General features: G+C 41.1%; 1 protein-coding gene across 4 annotated transcripts in view; it reads right to left on the reverse strand.

Moving 5' to 3' along the window:
• Positions 1-24781, reverse strand: part of VGLL4 (vestigial like family member 4) — a 265872-nt gene that overhangs the window by 117731 nt on the left and 123360 nt on the right. Inside the window, exon 1 of one of the 4 annotated variants that reach the window (XM_029600775.1) lies at positions 12051-12498. The exons of the other annotated variants lie outside the window; for them this stretch is intronic. Within the exon in view, the coding sequence (XP_029456635.1) occupies positions 12051-12132 (82 nt within the window). The 5' untranslated portion in view covers positions 12133-12498. Of the gene's footprint in view, positions 1-12050; positions 12499-24781 lie in introns of those variants that run through there. 4 annotated transcript variants of the gene reach the window in all.

Here is a 24781-nt window from a genome sequence, read left to right on the forward strand (position 1 = left end):
AACAAAAAAAATAGGGTAGGTAGGCAGGGGTTAGGGAAGTTCTCTCCAAGTCTGTTCCTTAATTGGAATGGACTAAGAGGGAACTGGAAAAATGGCAGATTGTGTTGCTGAGTAGAATTTGAACATTCCCCCGCTGCGTGCGCAAGTCGTGGGCTGCCCACATATGCGCACCAGATTTTAAAATCCGGTGCGCATGTGCGCGTGGCCATCGGATTTTATAACGTGCATGCGCCGGCACGTGCTAACTGACCTGCCCAAATTACCACCTTTCCTCTTCCTTGGCTCTGTTGATTCATCTCCTTGCAGCTCTCTCTATTCCCACGTTTCCTTTACTATTGTTTTTCTTACAACATTTTCTTACTACTTTTTAATTTTGGAATAAAAAATGAGCACCTTTTATGGCCACACCCCTCCCCTCAATTTTTAAACAGATTTTCACGGATTTTACATCCGTAGGATGCCTGCATGAGGCTCTGAAAGGGATTAGCACAGCTGTGCCTCAATTTAATTTGATTCATAATGGTAGGAAGCACCAAAACTTCTCAAAATGAGTGTCTCAGATATTTAACCAGAAGAATGAAACACAGAAAAGGGAGAGATTGTAATGATTTAACTGCCAACTGAATAATTCAAAAAGAAAAAGTCCAACTACTGCATCATTACAGCAAATTGCTCATTAACATATTATTAGGCTGACCATACAGATGTAGAAGAAGTGGGATGGGCAGAACCAGTCCTGGTTTTCCTCCAACTGAAAATTATGAACGTAATAGAACCTGTTCTCTAAGAAGAGAGGGCTACATCTCCCTGTATGCAATGAGAGTAAAACCAGGGCTGATTCACCCTGCTCTTAACAAAGGCCCTGATTCAAAGCAGTCCCATCTTCTAAGGAGGCTACCAACTCATGGATCAGGGCATGAAAAAAAAAAAAAAGAAAAAACAGGTTTCCTACCCAGTTTCTCTGCTTCTAGTTAATTTAACAGGAATTTTCCTCAGCATCCCTTTAGAAAAACACATCCCAGTAAGTTCTACTGCAGTACGGATATTCTAACCATGGCAAACTTGGATTTCTAATGCATGTAGGAGACACCACTGCTTTAAAGGCAGTATTTGTGCCTAAAATGTATACCTCCAGTTTAAACCCACAAGAATTTTTTTTTTTTTTGTTAAACTATCCTCAAGATATTGAAGTAGGTCTTAAAAAAGTGTAAACATAAAAGGCCATTTTTTAAATTTATTTTACATGCCAGCTAATAAGCAATGCAGGTCTCTGACCCTGGTTGATGTGTCATTGTTGCTCTTCCTATTCTCAGCCAGAAGAGACGGATCTTCTGATATGCCAAGCCAGAGTTGGAGTGTTGGATTCTCAGCCCCAACAGTCATTAACCCTGCACAGTTCTTTAGAAGTCAGCTGCGAGATTTTTATTTATTTATTTTTACACAAATCAGTTTCTCTATGTAATTTTATACTTGAACAGGAAACCTGAGGTACAGAAGTTATATGATGATATAGAAAATATATCATTTAGTTCTGCTTAGTGTTTTTAACTTGTGAATAATGATGAAACCTGACCTGTCACTCAAGAGTGTTATATTGTCATTGCAGGATGACAACTTGGTTCAGCAAGTTAAATTTCCGTACATACAGAGGGGAACATAGTTTAGATTTAGCTTTTAGTTCTCGATCAATGATTAGAGATGTAAAGTTTAGATTGTAGGGGTTCCCAAGTGGTTAGAGCAGTGGACTATGAACCAGGAGACCAGGGTTCAAGTCCTGCTGTCGCTCCTTGTGACCTTGGGCAAGTCACTTTACCCTCCATTGCCTCAGGTACAAAACTTAGATTGTAAGCCCTCTGGGGATAGAGAAATACCTACAGTACCTGAATGTAAACCGGTGTGATATCTCAATTGAGATCGAATGTCTGTATATAAAAAAAAATAATGAGTGTTTTTTGCTTTTACTTCTGAATTAGATGCATGAACATCAAACTCACAAAATAGTTAATAGGAAGTAACTGATGAAGGTTTTCAGGCATGCTGTTGAGAGAGGACCAAGAGGTTGTGTGGATGTTTTAATAAATGAATGGAACAAGAAAGTGGTGGATATCTTAGATGACATTACTCCATGGAATACACAGACAAAAGTTGCCACATAACATTTTTTGGTTTACTACCAAGTCTCCTGGTGCAGAAATATCAGGTAAAATACCTGGAAAGAGTAGAGCTTGCTGGAGGATTTAGGCTAGCCATTATTATATGGAAACCCCTAGAGGAAAGAAGACTTTTCTGTAGAGTCAATGGCAGCAGAAAAGTATGTTGTACAGTTAATGGGTTGATAGAGTAGGTTTTAAAAATAAGGATATACTTCCCAATTGTGAGGAACTAGCTTTGTATTTCAGATCAAATAAGTGAAATATAAAAAAAAAAGTTTGAAGAAAAATATTGGTAATATGGGAGAAATGGAAGATCAGAATAAAAAGATGAAGTATAACTTGGAAGAGTTTTCCTTACCCTCTTTTTTTATTTTAAGATTAATCTTATCAGAAATTTGAGGTTTAGATCCCTGTCCTGCTGATATATTTAAAATATTGTCTGGAAATAATTTCATCTTCTATTACAGAAGTGCACAAACCTACTATTACACCATTAGGAAACGTGATAGTTTAAACAAATCTTTCTGTTCATATTACTGTCCAATAGTAAATATTCCCTTTTTTTTTTATTTTAGCAAAATTAATAGAAACAGTGGAGACCCAACAGATTTCCAATTTTCTGGAGGAATCAATTTTTCATCCTTCCAGGCAAACGTTTTTTGCAGGACATAACACTCACTCCAAGTTAGGTATGCAATAATATATTACAAAAGATGAATGAAGGGGTGCCAATGCCATTGATATGCCTTGATCTATCTTCAGTGATTTACCAATCAAAAGTTATTTTGTTAGACAGATTTAGATTACTAGTCTGGGTGGCATGGTGTTTTTATGGATTGAGTCATTTCTTTCAGAAAGATCAGTTGTTAATGCTGGAGTTAACATTTCTATAACTTTTAATTTGCCCCTAGGTTTGCTTTTGTCCACTTCTTTTCGATATTCTTATGCAACTTTTAAGCAAAACTTTTAGAAACCAGAAAGAGGTTATATTTATGTGGATGCTATTCAGATCTTAGTGCCATGGAGTGGAGATAGGGGGTAGACTCACATAATTGCAAGAGGACCTAGCAGTAGTGTCTTATTGGTGTTAAAAACTAAATTGATATTAAATTACCAGAAGACTCAAATATTGCTAATAGGAAACAGGGACCCGGAGATGTAATCTTTCTATATAAATATAGAATAAAGTATACTGCAGGCTTCAACAGTGGTTAAAAAGTCTGGGGGTGAAGATAGATGATGGTTTTAATTGGGAAGTTTGTGTTTCAGAAATGGTAAAAAGTGTTTTTTTTGTAAGTTAAGGTTAGTAAAAAGATTCTGCTCATTTTTAGACCTTAAATCATGTCGGACAGTTGTCCATATACATTTTGATTTCTGTAACAGCCTATGTGTCAAAAATATTGTACTGACAGTAGTATGTTACTGTCCTGAATGCATCAGAATGACACCAATATTAAAATCTTTGCACTGATTGCTTATCCATTCCTGGATTATGTTTAAATTGTTATCTTTAATTTTCCAAGTGATGAGAGGCAATAGACCTCTTTATCTCAGAGAAAAGTTTCAATGGTATACCCCAAGGCATCAGCTCTGCTCTAGTCAAGGTTACTGATTATACTTTCTCTTCGGGAATAGTGAACGTTCTATTCCTCAGTTGAATATCTCTCAAGTGGTTCCTTCTTTCTGGAATAGTTTTCCCCTTGGAGATGAGGCTAGAACAGAATTTATTTTTACCAACCTGAATCTTGGTTGAGATCTAGATATGAAAGTTTCTGGTTTGACGCTGGTCTATTTATGACTTTATTGGGAGTTTATTAAGATCTGACTAGGATTCTTTCAGTTTGCTTTGAATGGGATTGATCTATGCTTTATATTTTATTATGTTATTTCATATATGCTTATGTTTGTAGTATGATGATCTATGTATGATGTATGCTTTCAAAACTATGTACACTGTTTTGGGTGAACTTAATGGCAGTATAAAACATTTTAAATACTTGTACTTGAAACCCTAGAACAAAAATGCACTAGAAATTTGGAAAACAAAGCACCTATTGAAAAATAAGGTATGATTTTTAATTAGGCAAAAGGATGCAAAGGATTGTGACAGAATCTGTGGAAATTTGACTTCTTCCAATGTTTCCTCTTTATTCTTCTGTCATTCTCTCCATCTCAAATTATTGTTTTCCTCAGAATCAAAATACAGCATCTCTTGCTCACTAAAAATGCACCATCTTATTCAAATTCCATAAATTGGAACAAAAGTGCTTACCGTTTAACATTCCCCATCACACCTAGATAAAACACTGCTACAAAGCAGGAGCTGGGTGTGGGAAATCAATATTCGTGAGAAACGAACCACAAGAAGTGAGGTCTTGAGGATGGAGGTACCGCACACAAGTTCCAAACTTGTGCCAATTCAGTCCTCTTCCCATATGATGCTCTGCGTCCAGTATTTGCAGTGTACAATTTTAGGTAACTGAAACAATGTAATTATGAAATCTTGCATAGATTGTTCTGTGCAAAACATAAAAGCCAACTGCACTCTTTCCTGCATGGTCTTAAATACAGTAGCACCTACAAACTAACGGTCATTTAGCATTAAATAACGCAATTCGCATTAGTATGCAAATGTAACATTTGGTATGCAAGTGGGAGGAGTTTGGGTAGAGTTAATGATAATGAGCAGCTCCTAACGTCAAATGCAATAGAGTAACTCACAGCAATGCAGGTTTTTTTGGTTTTTTTAAATCACACATGCCATTCGGAGAGAGCCGGCACTTTTAACTCGGAGTGGGCTTTTGTGTGTGTGTGTGGGGGGGGGGGGTGTTACATACCCAGTAGCGAACAGCAAAGATTTTCTGCCATTTCAATTGATGAAAGTACAAGAGGAGTTGATTTGTGCAATACACTCTCTACCTAGCTTCAAGTGATGGGTACTTTGTTGTTCACACCTCCTACTGTGTATGCAAAACCACGCCACAAAGCCCACTCCGAGTAAAAAGTGGCCCTCTTACAGTATAAATGGTAGTGTGACATACCATTCTCTACAGAGGCGCGCTCTCTCTCTCTTGCCTGAAATTACCTCTGCGATGCGGAAGCAGGGAATTAAGCCTAACCACGCCCCCCCCCCCCCTTTTTTTATTTGTTTTAATCTTGGGCACTATTTCTGCTATATTTATAACATTTTGACAAATCGAGGGGTAAATACACATGAGAGTAGTTGGGTGAGGAAAGAGGACACAGCCAATTCTTTGGTCCATTAACAAGAATTTTTTTTTTTTTTTTAAATCACATACCAGGAAAGAGAAAAACCTGGTGACAAGTCACAGAATTCATAGAGCTTCCACAAAAAGCAGAGTGTCCTGAGTCACCAAGCACAAGCAACTGATGGCTCCACCTTGACCAGCCATTGAGGAAAAGGCTCAGAGGGTGCCAGAGATGCCAGGGCAGGCCGACCAGACATTTCCTGAGTCCAATTAATGCTGCTGTTGAAACTCTGGTTTTTACTTTCCTGATCATTTATTTACTTTTTAGCATTGCATAAAGGGAAATGACAATTGCCACTCTTGCTGTCATCATCCCACTTGCTGTATCACAAAGGGTTCCCTCAGATATAGCAACCGCACATTACCACGAATCAGGGAGTTTCCTTGATGGTTGGTTGTTGATGTTGTAAATTTAATTTTGGCACCAAGTATGGTGACATTATTGCTTCATAATCAAGGATATAAAAGAACTGCAATGAGGACTCAAACCACATATGTGCTTAACATGCCATTAGAATTAACTTGTTTTCATTTGTAGGATCACACTAAACTTGCAAATATAGAATCTTTTTTGATCTTACCAATGAAGGGCAAATTCTTGCTTGAGATGCTTGTGGATCTGTAGGTAAATACCGCATCATCTAAACACATTAACAGAATGCAGATACCTATCATCCATCTTGGGCATCCCTTTCTCCACAGACTATCAACTACTCCAAAATTTCAAGGTGCACACAGTTTGCAAAACCATAACTGGATGTCTTGCACGGGTCAACCCCAAATGGCTTGTATTTGCTTGACTCAAACACAGGTACTATGCAGGGATACTCCTACTGTTCTGAAAAACAGTTCCTCAAGATCTTCAGATCCTAGCAAATCAAAAGAACAAGTCTTCAAACAGAGAATTCATGCAGAAAGTTACTATGGATGCATACAGACAAAATCATTTCTGCAAGGTTAATGGAAGCTGACGTAACAAAGCTAGAGCAGCCTGAAATATAAGCAGATTAAGACCTTGCCCTTTACCACATTTCATTCGGTTCATAACAAAGTGCAGTGTTTGAAGAACAAATGCTTTGTTAAATCTCCATCTTGGCTCTGCTTATTTATGCCAGATCTCCTAAACCCGCTTTCTGTCCTGCACTGCTGAAAAAAAAAGATAATACGCAGCAGCCATAAAAGCTGATTATTCTGTCCAAGTAGGCACCACAGTTACAGGAAGCCAGCAAACTAATTAAAATAAACTAACTTCAAGTCCAATGGAAGATGTACCAGATAAAACAGGAAATACGTTATGCTCTTTTATAAATCTGGATCCCATTGTCTTTCTAAGCTGAATCAATCAGCAAAACTGAAGCCATTTTGAACACTTCTCGTTTCATAACATGCCCCAAGGTTGCTCTTTGTGTTGTATTACATTTCTGTACACCTTTCCACTCTTAAAGTCCAAGTCCGAGAACAGTAGTACTGTGCCACAAAAAAAAACAGGAGACGAGAGGGGGAAGAAACAGGAATCTGCTTTCCAACATAAAGTCACATGAGCAGACTTCTGTAATAAAGAGCAAAAGTGAAATAACTTTCCACTTGGGAATGGCATCTCTTTCTTGTGTTAAGCCTCTACCATTTCTAGGTGCCCTGAGCTGGAAAAAAAAGACCCTTGCACCATCACAGAACTCTGCATTACCTGTTTCTTTAATACCTTCATCTCAGCCCCTCCTAATACATTTCTGATTTTAAAAAAATAAATAAATCACGACCCTGAATCCAAGAAAAAATTAGTTTCCACAGCAAAACAACTTGCAGATGTTCCAACTCAGAATACACCCCCAGATCAAGAGCTGTCATTTGACACTGAGCATCAGGAAATGTAGGCTGGTACAGAGTAGTTCTGCACCATGGCCTTTTCACCTGGGTGAGGTCCCGGATCTCTTATGGGTTTCCTGAGGTCTGTGAGCTCATTAGAGACAAAACAATAAAGCTGCAGTCCCAGTCCATTAAACTGTCAGCTTATCATCAACCAGCAAGGAAATGTAACAAAGGAGATAATTCATTTAGCTCAAATTAAGTACCAGTATCAAGATTTTGAGTCAACAACTCCCTCTGTTAGTACTCCACCACAGATTAGAACAGCAATTGAAGAATAAAAATAATAATCATAAAATGTAGGCCAACTAGCAGAACAAAGGTGGCCTGTTTTGTTTTTAATAAATCTACCTGTTATTCCTGTGATGAGGAATTATCCTACAAGAGTCAAGGATGGGCCACCTACCTCCATCTTCTTTATGAAAATGATTACAATTTACATCTCCGCAGTTATGAATTAGAATATCCATACAGTGGCTAAAAATAGTAACAATAATAAAGGAGGTCTCCAAGCCAAATTCACAGACTTCACTTCATAATCAAGGCAATAGCTTAAAGTCAAGTCCAACCACTAAGTTTACAAACCTGCAAATTTCCATTTCCAAATGCCCATTATCAGGCAGATGGAAGAAAGCCTGTATTGTACACTGAGCCTGGTCGACTGCGTCCATTAGGAAATTCATGAACCAAGAACTCTTTTTATCATTCAACTACATTACAGGAAGAAAGAAACAGCAAACCCAGATACTTTCCATCTTTTATTAAAGACACAATTGCTGGCACTAGCAGTCTCACCTTCATAAATTAGTGGCACATTTACAAGACACACAAAGCATCTGGACCACAGTCCTAAATGCACCTACTCTGGTATGCCCCGACCACTATTATCTTGCTGTTAAACAGAACCACTTGCAGTGATCAAAAGCTTGTGATGTTTAAAAATCACGTTCATGACTGGTCTATGCAGAAAGTGAATATAGGACAGCAACTCAATCTGGTGACCACTCATGCACATTAATAGGAAAAATTAACTTTACAATTCAAAATAGAAGCCTTACATTTGGCTTGTTGGACATGTGGAAAATTAAACAAATGTGTTGCTTTCCACTGGATTATTCAACAGTGGAATCTACGCCAAACAAATGGGATGAAGCTTGACAGAATGAGCAGGCAGGCATATGATCTGAAAAGTTGCTCTTCTGGCAATATTCTTTATCTGTTGATTTTTACTGCAACTTGAAAGTAAATAAAATTTAAAAAAAGTCTAGATTTAAACACACACATACCATATCAAGTTGCAGACCATAAATATCTAAAAAAAAAAAGGATCTATGTAGTCTCAAACACTCATATATACCTCATTCAATCTCAAGTAATTCTTGTGTTACTCCAATAAAAGGTTTTCTAGACTGTAAAGAACCCAGTTTACTCCAGAATCTATAAACAGCTACTAGAACTCCATACTACAGTTGAGACATGGAGGAAAGCAATGACTTTGGAATCCTGATATTAAATCAACCAGATCAAGTAGTTTGACTGTCGAATTAGTCCACTTAAATGCACAGAAATAACAGTTAACACTTAAAACAAAACAAAAAAGTGATACCTTTTTATTGGACTAACTTAATACACTGCTTGACTAGCTTTCAAGAACTAATACTCTTCTTTAGACAGAATTCAAATGAGCTCTCAAAAACTAGCCCAGAAATATATTAAGTTAGTCCAATAAAAAAAAATGTTTTTATTTAACCTTTATTTCTGTTAAATTAGGTGGTGAGATTCAGAGCCATCCAATTAAAAAAAAACACAAACAAAAAAAAAACCTAGAACTACTATGTCTTCTACAATGGATGTGCAAGGGATGGCACAGTGCTTAGCACACAGAACAAGTAGAAGAAAAAGTGGAGCATTAGCAAGAATCATTGCTTTACCACTTCATACATAAGATAGAATTTTCTTTGCATTAAAAAGCGTAACACAAGAGATCTTGGGATAAGGTTGAAAAGAGGATTGACTGAGGACCTGAAGAGTAACATAAGGAATATTTCTTCATAGAAAGGGTGGTGGATGCATGGAACAGTGTCCTGTGAAAATGGCAGACACAAACCAGTATCAAAGTTTGAGATAGGCAGAGAAGAAGTTTAGCTGTGAGGAAGTGAGAGTAAAGCCATAGTTCAAGAAGAGTGGGACAAGTATAAAACAGGGAAGAAAAATGGGCAGTCTGGACAGGCCTTATGCTAGTCTGTTGTTTCTAGGTCTATGATTCTGGCAAGTTACCTTAAATCTGTGTATCTTACTTCAGTTAAGTGTGCACACCCTGCCACAAACAAGGAGGTATAAAAATTCCTGCCCCCTTTTCAGCATACCAGAAATATGCTGGCAGGATGTCCACCCTGGGTTCAGGTTTCAGAAGTGCCGTTAACTATAAATATAAAGTACACTGGGATTCTGCTTGAGAGGCAGGCGGTGCAATCTTTCTTGTACTAAAGTTACACCACATCCATGCTATGGTGCTGGATAAGCATGCACATGTTTTCAGTTCAAGTACCTTTCCTCAGTAAAGCCCACTGCTCAGTACTGCGACTCTGTTTTCAATCTGCACATTGCCGCAAATGATAGGCTCCAAATGGAGTGGGGGGAGGAGAGAATGGGAAAAAAACTCAGTCTCTGTGCATTTTCAACTAAAAAAAAAAAAAAAAGTAGCGCAGTTGTGTTAATTCTCTTGAAGAAATGTAATCCTGTGAAAGATATGACCCCCAACTTGAAACACTGTTCCAAAAGCCCCAGATGCAGATGTGATCCTTGCTCATTCATTTACAACCACTCTGGAATAAACACCTTCTTGTAAACACTGTTAAAACCTGGCTTTGTCTTCCTCATTTCTTGTGTGTTTATTTTGGTGTTAAAAACAAAATGTTAACATCCATAATCAATAAAACAGCAACAGATGTTTAAAACTAAACAAAAGCCATAATATAATTGTTCCTTAAACTGGGATTCAGACTGCTTTTCTATTTTCAAAACAGTGTGGGAATGAGTCACTTCTGCAAAATTAAAACTGTAGGAGGGAGGATGGGAGGGAGCAGCTTCAGTGACTCCCACAAATATTATGCAATAAACACCACGGAATTAACCAATAAAAAGTCACTGAGAAAACTTTTTCCTTTGTGTTGGTGGGAAGAATCATAAAAATGCACTGTGCAAGCAGAACGCCAAACTGTTGTAATGTTTACAATTAGGAACCAGCATTAGACATGATAAAAGATAGCGTGAAACACTGTTCCAAAAAATAAATCGCAACCTAGCAAAAAGTATTCCTTCTTCATTCTTGCCTGTAGTGTTCGTGACAAGTTTACACAAGTCTTTAACTGCGGCAAAAAGAGAGAGGGATGAAAGCAGAAAATGATTCAATCCTGCATGCCATTCTTCGGCACCAGGAGTCCAGTATAATAGAAAGGTGCTGTACTCCAAACAGTTGTTTTCTACAGCAGGCTCAACAAAGTTAAGGCGAAGCTGGTTCCTGGGCTCTCAGGAAAAGGAGAAGCCATTTTCTCTATACACTTTCCCGCTCAGCACAGACAAGTTTCTCAGCAGGGTCATACAGCCTGGAAGTGCGTCCTGCTTCCCTGCAGAAATAAACGTTTAAGCATTTGTGACAAAACCACAAATCTACCGCCACTATTCTGCCTCCATGCCCCTTGATGCTAGTTTCTTGCAATGAAGTTCGTTCCTGAAAGTATATCCAAAATAAGGGGGGGGGGGGGGGTTACTGCAGAATCGGAGAAGAGATTTCTGCCCTGTTTGCTTGCGGTTACAAAAAAAAAAAAAGTCCTACTGCCAAGCTAAATTAGCTCAGGGTTGCTTTTCTTTCCACTCAAACTAGGCCATTCTGGCGGCTGCAGACTGCACGTAGATAAAAAGCTGAGATAGTCTATTTGCCCCTACTTTACTGTCCCGTGTGCACGCACACTAGGTAACTTCCAGGAGGAAATGCACATCCACATTAGCTAGCCAATTAAAAAAAAAAAAAAAGAAAGAAGAAGCGCTATCCAGCTACTTCAGCAAAGAAAAGGAAAAAAAAAAAAAAGTTAGCTTTTTGACACTGAAATTATTTCCACAAGGGACGAAAGTATGGGAGGACATTTCTCAATGTCAGGACTCGTACAGCTGCTGAGGAAATGAGAAGCCAAACAAAGGACCAGTCTGTGCGCTCTTGTCTTATGTCGGGTGCCCTTCCAGTCACCAAAACTGGGCAACACAATTCTTTGTTGCACAAAAACACACACAAGCTGACAATACAGAAATGCCCCTGGCCAAGCACGTATCTAACTCAATAGGTTTATCTATATGGATTAACTATTTTTGTGCTGTTTTTAAAATATGGAATAAAATACAGGAACACATTTTATATGTAATCTGTTTCTATACACATAACATAAAAAAATGTTCTCATTTTTATCAACACAAAAAATATATGTAATCCAAGCACACAAAACATTAAAAAAAAGTCTGAGCAATACTCAGAAAACTTTATTCCGCTTTGTAAAAGTATTCATTCAGAAAAAAAGTTATTGCATAAAAAATTAACTGCTAAATGTTTTAACCATTTGTTAAAGATACATAAAATTAATACTAAATCTCCAAAGACAGAAAGAGAGAGTAAAAATACAGCAAGGGTGCAAATCTGTACGCATTTGATCAATGTTACAAACAGCAAAAGAAAAAAAAAAAGGGTAACCAACTTTCAAAGCTTTGCCATGTTTACCTTCGAAGCATAGAATGCCAATATTGTTATTCATCTTGTCCAAGTACTGGTAGTTCAACAGGTCCATCTTCATGAATAGCATTTATCAGGTTAGCAGAAAAAGACCAGCTTCTTTGCTTTCTCTCCAGGAACAGCAAGCGGAAAACGGGCAAATGCTGCCGACTAGCTCCCGGCTTTCTCTAAAACTTCCCAGGCTTGAAGGCCCAGCCTTCCCACTGCCAAAACAAACGTATGTAGGGAGAGTGGAGAAAAAAAAAAAGTTTAAAGAGACAAAAAAGCCCACTCAGGGCTCCGGACCTGGGAACAGAGTAAAAAATGTTTATCTCCCCTCTTAGAATGTAAAAACAGCTTTCAAAAATGACTGTACAGGAGGGGCAAAAGAAAACCTTAGCACAAAGAGTAGGGTAGCGCTCCTCACAGCCCGGCTGCAAGTTAACTGCACTGACATGCAGGCTATGCCTGGTATGACTCCTATGTAAAGTAGCTTCCTCTTTCTAGCAGGCAGAGAGCACTGGGCATGCTCAGTAGATCCCTGGAGGTCCTCAAATGTCAGAGATATTTTCTGCACAAGATCAGCCTCCAAACGTATTGAGGGTTTGAAAGAAAAAAAAAAAAAAGGCAGCAGTGGGCGGAGAGAAGGCTGCATAGAAGGTGCCAAGTTAGAGCTGCCCCCGGCAGGAAACAACACTGCCTTAACAAAAAAAAAAAAACACTGTGACAGAAAAAAAACACAAACACAGGCTTATAGAAGCGTCAGTTCCAAGTGACTATTCTGTACTACCCACAGAGACAAAGATCAAGGGCCATGCAAATCAGAGACCTGGAAAATGTGGCAGAAAGGTACAGAAATCGTCCCAATTATTTTGGGTGCCAGCAGCCCAATTAAAAAGGACTTCCAAGCTCACCTCAAAATGTTGCTTGCATATAAGACGTCTTATGGTCTCCAGGAGGCAGCTCGCTGACACAAGGACACTAGCAGTAAATCTGAAAGATTGAGCTCGTACCCAATTTGTCCTGGTTTAGGAGCAAGGTTCATTCTTGTCATGATGTGAGGAAAACAAACCCATGCTGAGCAGACTAGATGAACCTTTTTGGTCTTTATCTGCCGTCATTTACTATTGCTACTATTTGGAGGCACGCTGACTTGAAAGAGGTCTCTAACTCTAGGGAGGAGTCTAAAAAGTCAAGTCTATCACACACAGACACACACTATATGCATCTATACATAAATATATAACAGATTTCATGATTCCATTTTTTTCCTACTTTTCTGAAATAATTCAACTACAAGCTTTCCCACCTTTACTTACACATCTCCATTTACATTTAGAAACATAATGGCAGAAAAAAAAAAAAGACCATGTGGCCTATCTAGTTTGCCTAACCACACCAACTTATTCAGCTTTGCAATCCTTATCAATCCCTCAAAGATCCTCCGTGTTTATCCCATGCTTTCTTGAATTCTGTTACAGTCCTTGTCTCTACCACCTCCACAAAGAGGCTGCTTTTCTATACATCTACTACCCTCTTTGTAAAGAAAGACTTCCTTACATTACTCCTTTCACCCGAATCCCAAAATACCTTGTTCTAGAACCTCCTCTCCACTGAAAGAGGCCCGCCTCTACAGCATGGAATCCTTGTAGGTATTTAAATATCCATCATATCTCCCCTTATAATCACCACAAATATTTAAGTGTTCACATGTGAAGAATTCATTTGTTGCTATACATACACTACGTAAGATTTAAATTACAGAAAAATACATCTGTTTCATGTTCATAATTTAAGAGCAATTAAACATTTATGCTATGCATGCTTTTCTGGCGATATACAGTGAAGCCAAAACAGGAGGTCAATGTTCCGAATCCTAGCTTTGCCAATGACCCCCTGCATGACCCTGTGTGGCACCAAGTTAGCTCCCTCTGGCTCAGTTTACCTCCTGTCGCAGGACCCCAATTGGTCCATTATAGAATTCTGCTCCTTCTCCCCCATCTGAAATCATCTTGCATTGTGCACACCTATCAATCTCAGAAGGTGACGGCATGTATGCTTGTGATGCAGTTTGACCATAAAACAGTTATTTTATTTATTTTAGCATTTTTATGGTGCCACACATTATAATGAATACCTTGCCCAAAGAGCATGAGCCATAGGGACATAGGGTTATACGTGGAGAAATGGTATGTACTTGTGGAAGGGTTACTGTAAAGGATGTGTTTTGTTGTATTTTCCAACTTTGAACTTCTGGAAAAGGCAGATTATAAATCAAATACAAAAACTTATAGAAGGGCACAGCAAGTATCAGAAGCAGGACTTGATCTCAGCTCTCCTGCTTCTCCTGACTAGAGGCCACTCAATTGAGTTGTGTTTGGATGCAAGCACTACTTAAACAAAGGGCATGGCAAATGAGCAACACAGTGCCAATCTGTTTCATTTATTGTGTCCCCATTCCCCGGAGCCCAAATGATAGAGAAACGCTTGTACCAGCTGATTCTGAGGTTCTGGTGGAAAGTATCCTATGAGACTGAAAATCTCTCTGAATCAGGGCTCCTCCTTATATACTGAAGCAGCTGGAAGGAAGAAGGGAACACCCATCAGCTGTGTCGCCACAGAGCCTTACAGCAAGAGTTCAGTATACAGACACCTGCTCACTATATATACTGTAACAGTCACTTATAACCTTCCAGATCCTCGCAGGAAGCTGGAGGTAAACATGTCAGCCTGCAACATTTCTGACTTGGCAAGGCCCCTGTCTAAGGCCCAGTCTAGAGGACAGGAACTGAGGAATATTTTTGCAGTTGCTCATATGCCAGGATGTGGTTTGCTTTGCTGCAATTCGGTTCTGGATCCTATAGATCTTTTAGATGTTTATACAGATGCAAAAAGGAACATCTTTACCTCAGATCTGCGATTCCTTCAACTGCAAAGCAATGTGTCAGATGTGAAGTCAATATATTTTTTTTAAATCCTGCATCACCTGGAACCTTTGGGTTGTGCTATAAATGTAGTACTTGCATTAACCTATTATGTCCCAGTGTTCTATCTAGAGATCAGCTTTTTAAAAAAAAAAAATTGGGAGATGGGTTAATTAAAGAACAAAAAATAATATAAGTTGATAACCTTTTGTAATGGACTAACTTAATACATTTTACCCTTCACACGACCTTCATAATGTATTTTATGATGCTTATTCTTCTGGCGAAATGTTATTTTGCTCATTCTCTTCCAACCTCAGGAAAGGGTGTTTATTCCAAAAGGTACTCAAGAAATGAAGTTCAATAAAAAGGTGTCAGTTTATGGGTTTTTTTTCTGTCAACCTTTATTTACATGTCTCTGAGAGAAGAAATTTCAGTTTTATATATGTTAACACTTGATGTCTTTGACTGGATCGCTTGCTATATATATATATACATTTAGGGTAAAGCCTGAGAGAGAGAGAAGACACACAGCATAGTTGCTCAGATGAATTGGGAAACGCATGTCCAACTGTACTTTGTGGCAGTGGAAAATGCACATTGCCACAGCCTTGTTTTAGGTTAATCTCACAGACCCTTCACCTGCGGTGAACATGGCATGTGATCAAAGAACGCTCCTGTAAACAAGCTGTTACATCCCAGCTCACCGTGTTTATTTTTTATTTGGTTTTTTTTTTTTTCCTTGTCCAGTTACTTCCTCCTCCTCTGGGCTTCCAGCTCAGTCAGAACCTGCTCCAGCTTGGGACTATGATGCCATGAACTTTCATTTGCAAATTCCTGGGGTTTTTCCTCTGGGTTTTGGTTTTTTTTTTTTTAATATTTCTCCTCTCCCTGCCCAATCTATTCCATGCACTGCAGTGAAAGTCCTATAACTGAGATTAACCTGGCAAAAGTGCACTCTTAAACTAGCTTGTGCTGACATTTTATTTTTATATAATTGAAATGAAACAGACTTGATTATAGTCTATGTATGTAATAAAACATCTTGGAGTCCATATTCAGGCACAGTCCAGATAGCAAAGTTAGCCAGATAAACCTATCCGACTAACTCTGGAGGCATATTCAGCTGTGCAGCGGATATAGCTGGATAACTTTAGGACAGCTCTTTGGCCTGACCAGACTTGTCCGGCTAGCGCTGAATGGCGGAGAGAGCCAGCTAACTCAACTCCTCCCAGTTTTGCCTCCGGAATGCCCCTAACTTGTCTGAGTAAATTCTAGCCACCTCACTTATTAGCAGGCTAGAATTTAGACAGATGTGTGCCCAAATATTCATTTAGCTGGCTAAATACTTTTGAATACGAACCTCTACAAGTTAATCTATTTCTCTGCATCTAAGTGGATTAACAGCAACCACATTGCTTTTCCCCAGAGAAAAAAAAAGTTTTCCTTACAAACTGTTTTGAGCAAACCAAGCCCTCTCTCAAGGTAATATTTCAGAGAAGCAGAATACAAACATACCCACACAAGGGATATTCATTTTCAATTACTACTTATTTGTACAGTGCTACAAAGACATAAGCAGTGCAGTACAAGTACACACAAATCCTTGCTTCATAGAGTTTATATTCTAGTCAACATAAACATACAGGACAAAGATTAATCACTGAAACAGGAAGAGGCCTAAAGAAATACCGAATTGGGAAAAGGAATTAATGAGGTGGACTATGAAAAAAAGGTCAAACCCACCTCAAAAGGCATCATCTTCCCACCCAAAGCAATCCGAACCTTTTACTTAATTTGCATTTGTGTTTTTTATACCTTCCTGCTGAAGAAGCAAGGGAGCAGATTACACTGCCTAACCAGTAAAGGCAGTTTTGGCACATTTTTTAAATTCTTTACTTTGCTAACATTTCCAACAGATTAAGGGGGTACAGATAACACCCAATAGATAAAATAGGGACAGGTCAGTCACCAGGTTTACAGGCCTGATGTGCAAAACCCTCCTTCCTCTAGGGTCTACCTGGCTATCAGAATTGGGGACAGGATGTGTGGGAACAGTATCTAGGAGTACCTGCATTCGTGGGTTTGTTACAGCTGAGAATGCCATGTCAGAATATGTTTTCCCAAATTATCAAAACAATTCTACTGAACCTCCTAATCCAGAAAACATGGACATGACTACCTGGCAGTTGAAGAGACAGGAGGACAGCAGCATAGTCTGCCCAGTCCTCCATGCACCTCCCTGCAGACGTCTGACCAGCTTGTTTCCTCCCCACTTCCCTAGGGCTGACTATGATAGACGATATCCTCGGCAGCCGGAGCCACCAGCACAGAAAGAGTCACGGCAAGAGGCAGCGAGTGATGAAGGAGGCATGCCCTGCTCCTTCATATGCAACTGAGGAACGCACTATACAGACAGAATGAACCACAGGACAACAAGGAAATACAACTAAGCATTTACCTGCCGCAAGCTAGGCTGTCCCCTGCCAATAACTACCCAACCGCCCCACCTAGATCTGGTTATTTCCACCATAACAATACTCTGCCACCTATTTTCTCTATACCTGGCTGCCAGTTCTAGCATCCTTCACCTGACAAACTACAAACATGCTTCGCGGATACTAAACCTACTAAACTCGGCTAGGAAAACAGAAGATGGTAGCCTTCAGAATCCTTGACTCTTGAGGCAGACACCAGATCTCCAACCTATAGTCCCAGAACTGTCACCCAAGATATGCTAGCACCCCAGAGAACTCAGTCCAACTACTGAATCGCTTCCACTCAACACCAGACCAATTAAAAACAAAACATCCACCATTTAAGAACTCATAACCGATGAAGCAGCATAAGAACATAAGAAATTGCCATGCTGGGTCAGACCAAGGGTCCATCAAGCCCAGCATCCTGTTTCCAACAGAGGCCAAACCAGGCCACCAGAACCTGGCAATTACCCAAACACTAATTATCCTTCCACTGTCCAATTATGTTCTCCTGGTTTTTCAATTCTTTTCCAAGGACCACAAGGCATATTGATGGAGTGGTACTTTTTCCTGTGACACCTACCAATTAAGATCATTATCCCCCAAGTACCCAGTTGTGAATACTGTCTAACAGTATTGGATGGTGAGAAGTTTGTCTTTCTACATATACTGGTCAACCAACAGAAATAATGACAGTCCATCTGAACTATTAGAACTAACCTCAACAGCGTTATTTATTTATTTATTTAGATTTATATTCTGCTTTTTGCACTTTTTTCAGCGCTTCAAAGTGGATTACATTCAGGTACTGTAGGTATTTCCCTATCCCCAGAGGGGTTACAATCTAAGTATGTACCTAAGGCAATGGAGGGTAAAGGGACTTGCCCAAGGTCACAAGGAGCGACAGCAGGACTCGAACCCTGGTCTCCTGATTGATAGCCCTCTAGTTGTCCTTGGAAACTTTAACCACCATGCTGATGATCCCATTTGTGAGCCAGCCAGAGATTTCATTGAAGGAATGCTTGCCCTTGGGTTCATCCTGGACATACACAACAAAGACAACACACACAATCCACCATCCTGGTCAGACCACTTTCTAGTAACCCTGACCCTCAGATGCCTATAGAAATACCACTGACAGGTTCCACCTATTAAAAAAAAAAAAAAAAGCCACAGCATCAATAATGTAACTCTTGACCTGCTCGTAGAGAACTTCCACATCATGACTAATGCGTCACTGTAACCAAAACTTGCTCAGAACTCAAACATCAAGGCTCCTATATAAACTAGCTCCAAAGAAACTCTGCGTGCCAAAAACAAGTCTCTGACCTGGTTCACAAGCAAGCTGCACACCTTACCCTAAAGCAAGAAAGAAGGCATCTAAAAAGAAACTGGCTCCAGACAGATAGAAATGCTAACGCAGAGCATGAAAAAAAAACTTACTACTCATTACTAATCAGCAAAGCAGAACTGTACAAAGGAAATATATAGAATTTACAGCTATCTCCTCCAAAGTGTTGGTTAGCATAGCCAACTGCTACTCTTAAATGAAGAATGTAAAAACCTTGCATGTCACGGTCAACAACTTCCAGAAGATTAAATTCAGACCTAAATGATTCAAACACCTTGACACAAGATGAACCTACATCAAAACCCAAAGCCTCACTCTGTTTCAAGAAGTCGCAAGCAACCACCACTAACTAATACTAGGGAGACCAACTGCCGGTTTTGAACCGGACAGTCTGCTTTTCCCCTCAGTTGTACAGTGTCCGGTGAAGGCAGGCAGCAGAGTTAGAAAATGGTGGCCAGGCTGGGGACCAATCAGATTACCTTTTGCTTCTGGCTGCTGTACCAATCGACTGGCTGGACACATGCAGGAATCAAAAGAGGTTTCTTGCACACACTCAGGCTCACAGCCTATAGGGTATGTGCATCGGAAAGGGGTAGTCCACAGGGGCCACAGCCTTGCCTGGCCCAATTAGAGAGCCGCTGCAAGTGAATGATTGATAAGGCGAGCTTTGATCCTCCCCCTGCCTGCAAAGTACTTGCAACGGAAGCTACATCCCCTGCAATTTCCCCTGCATGTTAAAAAAAAACCCACATTTTTGCCCTTTTTGCCTGTGCTGCTGCTGCTGGTAAGTCTCAGTCTTCTCAGATTCTTGCTGCGTCCCTGCATGCACACTGTGCACCACGGGAACTGCTGCTTCAGTTTTGCCGCTGTTGCACGTGTAGGACTCGGCAGGACCTGCTGACATTAACAGGTGGGGGGTCTGCCGCTATCCGGCTCAGCACCACCGCATGGTGCACCTGTCTCCAATCCAGACCTGCAAGCCAGGACCCACCAGGACACGTGGGGGGGCCAGGTCGGGACTTGCTGCCTGCTGTCCAGCTCAGCACCACTGTCTTCAATCCAAGCTGGACTCGCAACCACCAGGACAGTGAGCAGAGTTATGGAAGATAGTGGCAGAATAGGACACAGCTGGTGTCTGGGGAGCAAAGCAGGAGCAACGAGTAGGGCAGGTTGGGGGCATTAGAGAGAGAGCACGAGGACTTGAGAGGGAGTGAGGTGAAGATAAAATAGGGGAAGTAGGAGGGAGGCTGAAGAGGGGGAAAGAGGCAGAAAGAGAATGGGGGACTGAATGGGGACGACAGCAGGAGAATGGGGCAAGCGCAATGGGGGTGGAGAAGAGGATTTTGCTAAAGGAGGAAGAAGGTGTTGGGGGGGGGGGGAGGACTTTTCTTGCCCCACCCACCTCCTCCTCTCTCCCCATCCTCTTCTTCTATCTCCTAGCCCCACTGCCTCTTGCACTCAACCCACTTCCTGTCCTTTTCCCTCAGCCCCTTCTCACCTGCCAGCAGCCATTTCCCCCTGCTACCAGCCCTCACACCTCTCTTGCCCACCACCTTTCAGCCCTCTCTCTCCCCCTTTTTCCACCACCACCTTACTTTTGCCCAGATGAGGCACACTGGTGGTACCACCTCAGGCCTGGCCTTCTGGATGGTTGTCTATCCTGGCTCCTCTTTCCATCCCCTTCCTTCCCTGCATCCCTCTGGGTGTCCTTTCTGCCATACACCTCCCTACTAGCAGCATTTACTTTGCCCCCTCATTTTGCCAAGGGCCAATACTACAACATCCCAGTTATTCCAGAAACATTCCCCATCTCAAGGAACACACGCACACACACACACCCCTTGAGAAACCGATGCCCTTCCTGCCATCTTCTTCTCTCCCCAGGCTGTAATTTATAGGTGCGCACACACACACGAGCAATTCCAACCCCTACTCGGAATACAACCTACCCCTCACCCTTCCCATCAGGAGCAAGTCAACCCTCCCTAGCCTGTCAGCCTGCATATGCACATATGTGTGCCAGAATGTATGTGTGCAAGTGTGAGTCTCAGTAAGTATGTGTGTGAGCATTCCCATTCCTTAATCTGGCCCTATCATGTGCATGAGAACGAATGTGTGTTACAGCAGAGTTCTCCAAACTTTATCCTCAAGAGCTGCAATCCAGTCAGGTTTTTAGGATGACCGCAATGAACAGGCGTGAGGTCTACTGCATGCAGATTTCATGCATATTCATTGTGGCGATCCTAAAACCCTGACATGTATGAGCGAGCGAGAGAGAGTGCGATCGAGCGAGAGATCCATGCACACTGTCTATCCACAATCACATACGGGCCGATACAGAAAACTTTGCGGGAGAGCCGGCGAGCGCCCACTCACCTGGGCGAGGGATTCAGGGAGCCCAGGTATGCAAATTAGGGCCCGTGGAAAAAAGGAGGCTGTCAGCGGGTTTGACAACCAACGCTTAATGTTACCGGCATCGACTGTCGAACCCGCTGACAGCCACGGGTTCGGAAAACGGACGCCGGCAAAATTGAGCATCCGTTTTCCAACCCACGGGCAGATTTTTTTTTTTTTTTAATCTTTGGGGCCTCCGACTTAATATCGCTATGATATTAAGTCAGAGGGTGTACAGAAAAGCAGTTTTTTCTGATTTTCAGTACACTTTCTCGGTGCCGGCCGAAATTAAAATGTGCGGCTTGGCTGGACATTTTACTTTCTATATCGCGCAGGACTAATAGGTTCAACAACATGCATTTGCATATTATGGGCGCTATTAGTTTCGGGGGGGGTTGGATGCGCGTTTTCCACGCACATTTACCCCTTACTGTATAAGGGGTAAAAATAGTGCGAAAACGCGCGTCCAAATGGGGGCTAACAGTGTGCTCGTCCTGAGCACACTTTACTGCATCGGCCTGATAGTCTCTAGAATTCAAAAGGTATGGGGAGTGGAGAATTCTTAATCATTAGTTTTAATTATTGGGTTGTAATTGATATGTCTGATATTTTGAAAAATGTTATTGCTGTTTAAAAACTTTTTAAAATTTACCAACTGGATAATCTGTTCATCAACTGTGTTGAAATGGTTTTTCTTTTTATTAGTATGGTTTCATTCTTACGATTTATATTTCTTGATTTTATTTATGCAAATGAGGGGAGGGGTCGCACCCCCCCCCCCCCACCCTGGTCCCTGTGTGTCCAGTCCTGGTCTGTGGAAAAGTTGGCAACCCTAACTACTAAACCTGATCTCAACTCTTCATCCAGCTTACTTGACTCCTGCTCCAAGTGCTTCTGTAGGGGAGCGAGTAATAAATACTTGAAATAAATAAGTTAAGAAATAGAACAAGAGCAAACACTAGCTGTTCTTACAAAGGACTTTAAAATATGTTCAGCATTATACTGAATATTCAGACTTAAGAGCAAGGGGTCTTAAAGAACTAATAATATGAAACAAAAACACGTTTCTCCACACAGAAAGAACATTTACTTAGAATACCTCCCTCTCTTCCTCCCGGGTGCACCCCCCTCCCCCCCACACTCACAAACAAACTCTCTCTCTTTGATTAAGAAAATGTCCATCATAGCCTCAAAGAGAATGGGAGGAGAACACAGCTTAGGAACTGGGATTCCTTTGATGCTATACAAGTCTCTCCCTGGGATCCAAGTTAGCTCTTTATTCATGCAACTGCTTTGAAGTCCTTTATCTTGCAGACAACCTAAAACAAAATCAGCTGTTTTGACATGGATAATGGCAGGCCAGGTTTGTTCCTCACAGATAAGACAATTAGACACTAGAATGGTTAGAACAACCCACTAACACAGTCTAAGAACATAAGAACAATCTAGCTATTCTCAATCGTGTTCTTATATAAAAGGAGCTTACTGTAATTTTACACACACTTAAAAAGTGCTACCAGGCTACAGTTCCCAACCAGTCCCTGACATGGATTTATTACACACGTCAAGAGTTTTAGACACTAGGAATACATTTAAGAGGATAAATGATTTTCACTTTTATTCTACCTTGCTACATTTCTAGCAGTATTACTAAGAAAAGTGCATAAATATATCTGTAAATAAGTCAATGATTTTTGTTTTCACTTTTAAATAGAAAGGGGCAAGCCTCTGAAAATGCCAGAGAAAAACAAGGAATAGGGAGCGAGCTCGAAAAGTCTCATGTAGGAAGTCAGACAGAAACAAAATGTTAGGATGTATAAAACTGCATCACTGTAAAAAAAAAAAAAGTCATGATTAGAGCAGAAATGCACAGCTTTCTGTATTAAAAAGGCTAAGGGAGGTGGAAGGGGAAGAAGAGAAACTGGCCCGTATCTTAAGGGTTCAGTGGTGAAGTCAGGCAAACCTTCCAACCTTCAGGCCCACGTCCAGGGCCAGATTTAGGATGTGGGTGACCATAGGCAGGATTGGAGCGTAGGGGGTGGGAGACCCTGGAGATCAGATAGTGGGTGCAGTCTCTGAATCTCCATTCTATTCCAGAGTCCCAAAGAGCCCTTCTGAAGGGGATCGCTAGCGCAGGTTCCTCCCTTGGCACAGATGCACTCCTCTTTGGCCTGGGTATTGAGCACCATCAAAATTTGGCACTCTAGGCAATTGCCTATGTTGCCCATGCCTGACTCCAGACCTGTCCACATCACTAAAACACCACAGCAGAGCTTGCCCACATGGGAGCCAGACAGGAGTTGTGGGAAAGTGGTTTAGGCTTTCAATTGTACTGACCCTCTGCTCCCCCAAATTCTTATTAAAAAAAAAAAAAAAAAAAAAAAAAAATTACCACCACATCTTGGATTCTTCATTAGAATGAGGAAAATTGAATTTTGGAAAGTTCATTCACCATTTCTGAGCACTCTTTTCTCCCTCCCAACTCTCTTCTGAGGAAACAGAAATTCCCTGCATTGCTGTGAACAATTTATCAAGTTATGTGATCCAACATGATTAGAGCAGCAGGCTGAGAACCAGGGAAGACAGGGTCCAAGTCCTGCTTCCTCCACAGATACTCTTTCTGACCTTAGGCAAGAGCTGTAGCTAACTTCCACCAGGAGCATCAGGACATTAACGCATGTTCTGATGCTCCCGGGGCCCTGTCTTCAAAGGGGTCGATGGCTCCGAGAAACCCCCCCACCCCTCCAAAAGCAGCCCACACTCCCAGGGAGTCTCCCCAAATCCCTTGTCCCACTCCCACTTCTCCTTTGGAGGCAGTCCAAAAGTTGGTGCCATGCTCTGCTCCAACCCCTACCCTTTAATCAAAAACCCCATCACCTAGAGATCAGAACACTGCCCCTAGACACTCCTTATTCATAAACGAGTCCCTGCTAGTCCAGTCGGGGCCCGGAATGCCCCTAGACTCAGGGCCGGCAGCCATTTTTCAAAGTGGCACCAGCTAGTCCTTCAATCCTGTCATGTGAAATGGCAGCCAACGGGCCAGAAGCCTAGGGGATGATCCAGGCCCCCCTCTAGACCACAAGGGATTCATTTGTAAGTAAGGAGGCGGGTTCGAGGCGTGGGAGTCCTGGCCTCCTGGGGCAGGATTTTTTGATTGAAGGTTAAGTTGTAGGCGGAGGCAGGGAAAGCGCCTAGTGCCGATTTTTAAACCTTTTTTTTAATTTCTGAACTATGCTGCCTTCAAGGACGGTGGGAGAAAGTTAGATGGGAGTCTATGCAGACACCCGGGGGTTTTGGTTATTTTCATAGGGGAACTGTTGGCTCTTTTAAACCATGTGTTATAAAGAGAACATTTACCACAGTGATATCTTTCCTCAAGGTATTTTACCGTGGGAAAAAAATAACACGGAAGTCACAAAGCAGCAGGGTTATTTACTATGTCTTTGAGACTCCTGCAGTATTTATCCTTGGGGGAAAAATACCATGGCTTACAGGCCGATACAGTACAGTGCGCTCCGACGCACTGTTAACCCGCGTTTCGACGTGCGTTTTCGACGCGCTAGCTTTACCCCTTATTCAGTAAGGGGTAAT

This window comes from Rhinatrema bivittatum, chromosome 4 (genome assembly GCF_901001135.1).
Source record: "Rhinatrema bivittatum chromosome 4, aRhiBiv1.1, whole genome shotgun sequence".
NCBI lineage: Eukaryota > Metazoa > Chordata > Amphibia > Gymnophiona > Rhinatrematidae > Rhinatrema > Rhinatrema bivittatum.